The following is a 6,911-nucleotide window of genomic DNA, read 5'->3' as shown; positions in this document are numbered from 1 at the left end:
GGATGGGGAAATGTTGGCAGTTTTCTCAAAAAATGCTTGAATTCAAGAAGTTTTAGATTTGCGTGGTTTTTTTGAGTTGCAAAATCCACTTGAACATCACGCTGCTTTTTTCGAAGTTTCTCAAGAACCATTCGAGCCACAGAGGCAAAATGAACAAGAACGCTCATTTGTACATCATTCTAGAGAGAAATAAATGGCCCTTTTAGAAAGTGAACCATGGTTGGGCAATTGTTGGCAGTTTGCTAAAAAAACGCTTGAATTCAATAAGTTTTAGATTTGCGTGGTTTTTTTTTTAGTTGCAAAATCCACTTGAACATGACGCTGCTTTTTTCGAAGTTTCTCAAGAACCATTCGAGCCAGAGAATTCGTTTTGGCATCGTTGGATCGAGAATTGAAAACTCGATTCAGTCGTAACGTGAGTGAGGAAATTCGAATAGTTTTAGCCCAGAAAGCGAAATTTGAATATCAGACACTTAGGTGCAAGATTATACCAAAATTCCATCCCATTTTTGCTCATTTCTCGGAGAATCCGCCCTTGCTTTCAAGATAACAATATTCTTGATTCATTTGCCGACTTGCATCTATATTTAGACGGGGAATTCCAACTCAAGTCTTGTATTTGTTTGATAAACAAGGCAAATGCATGCCCAAAGACTGTTTCGAAACCTGATAAGCACCATTGTGGGATTGGCAATGTGAAGCCCCGTAAGGTCATCAAATGTAAAGTCCAGTGTGTGCGCCTGGGGTATAAAAGGCCGAGGAAACCGGCGTAATCATCAGTCGACCAATTGAGCGCATTTTCACAGTAAGTCTCCCCTAATATAATTAAATGTGTGTGCGTTAAAGCCAAATTTTCCAGATGAAGCTCTACCTGGTAATCTTTATGGTTAGTGTCATGTGGGGCTTCGCATCACTGCAGCCGCTCGAAGTGCGCCCAGAGACTTTAGTTCGCCTGCGGCGATTCACCGACAGGAACCAGTACAACGGCCCAAACAATCCGCAGCAAAAGAAGCCTGAATGGGAAGTCAAGCCGGAGTTGAGCAGGGACCAAAGGGGTAACACCAAGGGGCAGGTCACCGTGGAAAACCATGGCCCAAATCATGATGTTGAAGCCGGTTGGGGGCAGAACTTGGGAGGGCCGGATAAGCATTCGGGAACGTGGCATGTTGGCGGAAATGTTCGCTGGTAGTCTTTCATATTAAAAAAACGTCTATTTTCAATTGCTTTTGTGTTAATTTTTACTCCAAGAAGAAGTTTTGCCGTGGTCCTTGATGGTCAACCCACTAGGTTTCAAATCGTCTCTTAGACCATCGCACAGCTTTAATAGCGTTTGGTTCTTCTCCTGCAAGCCTACAGCTCTAACGTCTTGGCGGAAGTTCACCAGCTTATCGATAAGCTCTACAGAGTCCTGCGCTTGATGAGCGTTTCTTGCCTCATCCAACTCAATGCCGAACAGACTGAGACTATCGCGAACCAGATTGTTTAAAGCCAAAACATACTGCAAATCACCCCCACTGGCACTTTGGGAGGCTGCTGAATGCAACATAGAGTTGACGGTGGAAGCCACGCGATCCAAAGCCTGTATCACTTGGGGCGTGTTGAAGTCGTCGCAAAGCGCTGCATGGATGTCTTTAGTGGATTTCCCAAGCAGCTCGCTCAACACGTCGTTGTTCAAAACTGGCTTCAGAAGGCCCCTTTTCAGCTCCGAAAAACTCACACAAAGATTCCGAACAGCCGCCAAGGCACTAGCGGATGTTTCAATCAGTTCGACGCTGTACTCCACTGGGTTGGAGTAATGGGACTTTGCACAGGCAAACCTGAAAACTTCCGGCTTGGTCTCTTCCAGCATCTCCTGAATGGAAATTGTGTTCTTCAAACTCTTGGACATTTTAGCCGCGTTTTTAAGGTGCAAATGCCCAGTGTGAATCCAGTAGTTCACCCACTGGGGCCTTCCATGGAAAGCGCAGCTTTGCATTTCTTCGTTCTCGTGATGCGGGAATCTCAAGTCCAATCCGCCTGCATGCACATCGATAGCAGCCCCAAACACATGGGAGGCCAATGAGGAGCATTCTATATGCCAACCAGGCCGGCCTTTGCCCCAGGGGCTATCAAAGCAGGGCTCCAGCGGGGATTTGACCGCTTTCCACAAGGCAAAATCCGCTTGCCGGCGTTTGTGGGGATTTGAACTATCCGGAGGAGAGTCGCTAATGTTCTGCAGTCTGCCTGGAGGATGGCAACTTTGTGAGGTGTCGAAGTAAACCGAACTGTCGCCCCCTGTGTATGCCGCCCCATCAGCTTGGAGCTTTTCAATAAACTGTATGATCAAGGGGATGTTTTCGGTTACTCTCAACACTATGTCTGGTTGGGGGATACTCAGCGCACTCAAATCCGCCCAGAAGTCCTTCTCAAATTTCCTAGAAACCTCGCTAAAATCGGTTCGCAACTCTTGGGCCCTTTTGATGATTTTATCGTCTATGTCGGTAATGTTCATGCAGGTGACCACATTCAGAGCAAAGTGCCGCCTTAATATCCTCTGGATTATGTCCAGTTTCACATAGCAGCTGGCATGGCCCAAGTGAGCGGCATCATAAACAGTGGGGCCGCATGTATACCAGGTCACCACATCTTTATTTCTCACTATAAATGGCTCATTTCTCCTTGTCACGCAATTATAGATATTTATGGCCGTATCGTGCCCTTTGGGCACTCTCCAGATGCTTTTGTGAGTGGAGAGAACTCTTTTTAAAATTAACTTTGGTTTATTGGTAAACATCGCGTGAGTTTGAGTGATGAGGTTATGTTAGGCACGCTGGAGGTGATGTGGCATTGCTGCAAAACGGGAACTTTAGTGGACCTCGTCTAGAGCCTGCAAAGGGTTTTGTCTGGAAGCTTTAAGGCAATTTCATCATCAGCCAACCTAGTTGGTAATTGCTGAAAAAGCTTTTCAAATATTTAATTCGAATTGACTTGAACCAGGATGAAGGAAGCAGCGAAAGATAACTGCCCAAAGCAATGACGGTGTCATGTTTATGTCACGAAAAAATCAAAATACAAAAGTATTTTTTGAATAAATGTGCTGATTTCCTGGGGACCAAATCAGCCGATTAGTATGTTCGAATCAGACGACGATGACTTCACATTATCCCCAAGGTAAATTGGCTCGCCCAGCTCACGCGCTGTTTTTGCCCTAAAAGCACTACATTTTTCAGTTCTAAACTCTCGGAAATGTTTAACGCCCCAGCCGGAGCGGATACAACGCTCAGCTACAAAGCGCCGAAGCAACCGAGGCCGCCAGAGGCCCCCAAGTCTAATGAACCCGCTGCAAAAATCGAGACTCCAACTGGCCCCCCATCTTCATCATCTTCAGTTATTCTTGCAACTCCCGTAATTTTATGGAAATTGTAGGTACCTAAGATTGCTCCTAGAAGATAGAGAATACAGGCGATAATTGGATTTTAGAGAGAACGGCAGCAATATTCCAATGGGCAATTACATGCTGGCCATAATTGGCCACCAGGCAAAGGGGGTGTTCGAGATAATCCTTTATCAAAAAACCACAATAATCCTAGTGCGCGAAATACTGGGAAGTTCAGTGGTTTTCTATAAATATCCCAAGCAGTTTGTGGCGTTTTACGATAGAGTCCAGCAGCTGTGGAACATGAACTTTGATAAGAAAGACAACCTGGACAATTTCTTGCAACATGCAACTAAATACAATTCCAGGATAGTTGATAAGGCTGAAGAAAGTCATCTTGGGGAGTCGAAGAACGCGAAAAATTCCCCGAATGTTGAGGCTGAAGCAACTGAACCAAGCTCGAAGCAGAAACTCCTTTCTAAAATAACCAATTACGGTCAGCAGGTTTTGCCGAAAGCCCCACAAAGAACCAACCGCAGCGATTTGTCGGATTCCGAAACGGAATCCAGCAGCAGCGAGCGGAATCTGGCTAAGCCGGCGATCGCCCCTAGAAAGTTAAAAAAAGCCCCAACAAACTGCGGAAAGTCTGTGGCTTCGCAACACGAGAACGCTCTTAGTTTAACCTCGCAGAACCTGGCAAATAACAATTATTTCCTGCCAACAACTCAACTGGTTCCTAATACTCACAGTAGAACGGTCTACTCAACTCCTTTGCCTGACTACAGCTTGAGCAACTTTATAGTGGCTCAAAATGCCGAATTGAAAGCCAACCTAGCGGAAATCAGCGCCAAGTTGAACAGCTTGACGTGTTCAGGCAACGATAATGGACCCAATTTAAATGATCAGAGCACGTTGAGGACGAAAATCAAGTGCCAAAGCCTGAAAATCGATAACTTGTCTAGTGATTTGGAGAGATCCAGGACAGATTTGGAGAGAACGCAGATGAGGCTGGATGAAGCACTGGAGGAATTGGCCAAAGCCTCAATGTATCGGGCTCAAGTTGACTTGGCAGAGCTGCAGGAAAAAGCCCTTGAGGTGGAAAACTTAAAGGAACAGCTGGCAAGGAAGGATGAGCAACTAGCAACCTGCCGGTCGAAGATTGAAGAATTGGAGCTGGCTAATCAAGGGAGTGAGCAAAGGCGGGGCGAGCTCTCAAGAGAATGTTCTGAGTTAAAGGAGAGTCTTGATGAAAGAGCTAGGGAAGTGGAGGAGCTGAAAAGGCAATATGTGGGAAATGTGTCTTTGAAAAAAGGGCAAGTGGAAGTTGCAGTAAAGCAAGCTTTGAGCGACGCGTTTGAGAATGTCATGGAGGAAGTTGGGAGAAACGAAAGTTACGACTTCAATAGCATGCATGGCGCCCTGTCGAAAAACTTGAAGAAAACCGGCTTCAACCTAATAAACTTCTTGCTGCAGGATCCAAGCGCAAGCGGACCTTCTTAAGACCACCGGTATTTGAATTTTGCATCAATATTTGTGATAGTTAGTTAAGATGGAACTGTTTACAATCGCATATAAGCTTAAAACGATGGTAAAAATCAGACTAAAACAGTTTAATTCTCTTTAATAATTAAAAAAATCATCACAAATTGAACTCTTGTCTGCACCTAAAACCGGATACATCCAATCGATTGCAAACAGTCGAATAATTGAAGCCATTAGCGGCAAACAAGGCACAATTGGAACCACCCAAGTTCGTCGAGTAGAGATTGTCTGGACCGTACTGAGTGTACGAACACTTCCAGGGCATCACATATTGCAGCTCGGCAGCCGGATGACTGGGGGAGTTTTGATAGGAAAATCCCTTTTCGGCAGCGAGTCCATCGGGTTTAAGCGGGATTCCCACCGGAGATGCGGATTTTGCGGCCAGTTTCGAATTGGGGGAATTTTGCAGGCTGAGACTTCGCTCGTTTCTGCGAAACTTTGCCCTCCTGTTTTGAAACCATACCTGAAATCATTGTTGAATCAGGGAAAATTCAAAATCCTGCTGGGATGTTTCAAAATCCTGCTTACTTGCACTCTGGCCTCGCTCAGATTCACTTTCGAGGCCAAGTCCTCTCTGACGAAAGCGTCCGGGTAGTGGGTTTTTTCGAAAACTTTCTCCAGAGCGCCCAGTTGAGCGGTTGTAAACGTGGTTCGGTTTCTTCGCGGTTTTTTGCTGGATTTTTCGTCCGCCCCGTATCCTAAAGCAACAAACAATTGAAATCAACTGAAGGTGCGAGCCACTCGCGCTTGTGAAACGTTCGGTAAAAAATATTTTCCACGAAGGCCTAAAAGTGCATTTTTAAGCTCTATCGAAACTCTTGATTTGCTGTTAGTTGACAAAACCATTTCCGAAATAGAGCACCTATTCAAAACAATTCGACCGACAAATTACACACATGTTCCCGTAGAAAAAACACATCAAAGGCGCCATTCAACAACGAAAACGAGAAAAAAGGCCACAAGACAGACATGCAGACAAATTATTTAATCTGAACCGATCTGTCTTGCGGCTTGTTGTTTTGAAATCTTCTTTCCGTCGCTTTTCGGCAATTTATAAAGCGGTGGAAAATCGACAACACTCTAAGTCAAAGCACTTTTTGACGAATGGTCGCAAGTGTTGCGGTTGAGGAGGCGCAAAAGTGCGCAATTATCGTAAACGGTTGAATTTACGACTTGAGCGAGGCCTTTGATATCTGGAAATTAATGGCAGCGCCCGTTAGTTGGCGCGATTGAAACAAAACGATACAAAGTTTACTCGCCAAATGCATTTCAATTGTTTAAAGCGACGTGTTAACTCGATTTTTAATTGCCGAATAAATCAAACCCACTTAACAACAGATAGAGCAGATATGAGGAACAGCTGCATATTTAAATTTCTTTAAAATTAAGGCCTGTTAAGCTTTTACCTTCAGAGTCGATATCAGACTCGCGTCTCTTTTGGCCCAACCTCAGCAGGCTGCTAACCGAAAAATGTCTTGCATTGTTTTGAGGAGAGAAACTGCGGTTTCCATTGTACACAGTGGCGTCGGCATTGTAATCGACTGTCGTCGTGTGTTGCCCCTCAAAATTGAACATTTCGATCCACGTCTTTGTGCTTCAATCGCCTAAACTAAACCCATTATTCCAGCCGAACTGCTCCACCAATTAAGGGCTCTTTAATGTGCTTTCACATAGTCAGGAGTGAATCTGAAAAAGTGGTTCAAAACCGTAGAATTCCAAATATTTTTGCTTATTATTCATCAAATTCCATTCCTAAAGATATTAGAGTTTCAGTTTATATGCACCGTTTTTCGCGCCGAACAACTTCATCATTTTGCATTTGACCAAAGTTCCATCGGCAACTGCTTGAAAAGCTCAAAAATCATCAATGTTTCCCGCAAGGTTTGAACCATAGAGTAAGTAACATATTTTATTATTATTTTACTTTCTCTATGGTTTGAACAGTGAAGATTTTTCGTGCTTCAAGACAGTCGCCCGTTTGGAATTTGGTCCGGACGTTTCGCTAGCATGCAGG

General features: G+C 44.5%; 3 protein-coding genes across 3 annotated transcripts in view; 1 reads left to right on the top strand and 2 right to left on the bottom strand.

The window, feature by feature from the left end:
• Nucleotides 1-1,231: 1,231 nt before the first annotated feature.
• Nucleotides 1,232-2,773, bottom strand: LOC109543910 (probable cysteine--tRNA ligase, mitochondrial). Its single transcript, XM_019913838.2, has one exon. It carries the CDS (start codon nucleotides 2,771-2,773, stop codon nucleotides 1,232-1,234), a length of 1,542 nt encoding a protein of 513 aa, XP_019769397.2.
• A 199-nt stretch (nucleotides 2,774-2,972) lies between these two features.
• Nucleotides 2,973-5,006, top strand: LOC109543967. Its single transcript, XM_019913925.2, has 3 exons — nucleotides 2,973-3,150; nucleotides 3,210-3,401; nucleotides 3,460-5,006. Exons 1-3 carry the CDS (start codon nucleotides 3,110-3,112, stop codon nucleotides 4,853-4,855), a joined length of 1,629 nt encoding a protein of 542 aa, XP_019769484.2. The 5' UTR covers nucleotides 2,973-3,109; the 3' UTR covers nucleotides 4,856-5,006.
• The window catches only part of LOC109543968 (paired mesoderm homeobox protein 2), a 3,696-nt gene continuing 1,744 nt past the window's right edge, over nucleotides 4,960-6,911 (bottom strand). The window contains exons 2-4 of the mRNA XM_019913927.2: nucleotides 6,304-6,583; nucleotides 5,426-5,595; nucleotides 4,960-5,360 (exon numbers count right to left, since the gene is read on the bottom strand). Coding sequence (XP_019769486.1) covers nucleotides 4,995-5,360; nucleotides 5,426-5,595; nucleotides 6,304-6,472 — 705 coding nt within the window. The 5' untranslated portion in view covers nucleotides 6,473-6,583 and the 3' untranslated portion in view covers nucleotides 4,960-4,994. The remainder of the gene's footprint in view (nucleotides 5,361-5,425; nucleotides 5,596-6,303; nucleotides 6,584-6,911) is intronic.

The sequence above is a fragment of the Dendroctonus ponderosae genome, unplaced genomic scaffold (genome assembly GCF_020466585.1).
Source record: "Dendroctonus ponderosae isolate FM_Combo_2020 unplaced genomic scaffold, Dpon_F_20191213v2 Dpon_F_20191213_7, whole genome shotgun sequence".
Taxonomy (NCBI): Eukaryota; Metazoa; Arthropoda; class Insecta; order Coleoptera; family Curculionidae; genus Dendroctonus; species Dendroctonus ponderosae.
The sequence above is the reverse complement of the archived record's forward strand: the minus strand, read 5'-3'. Positions and strand labels throughout refer to the sequence as shown.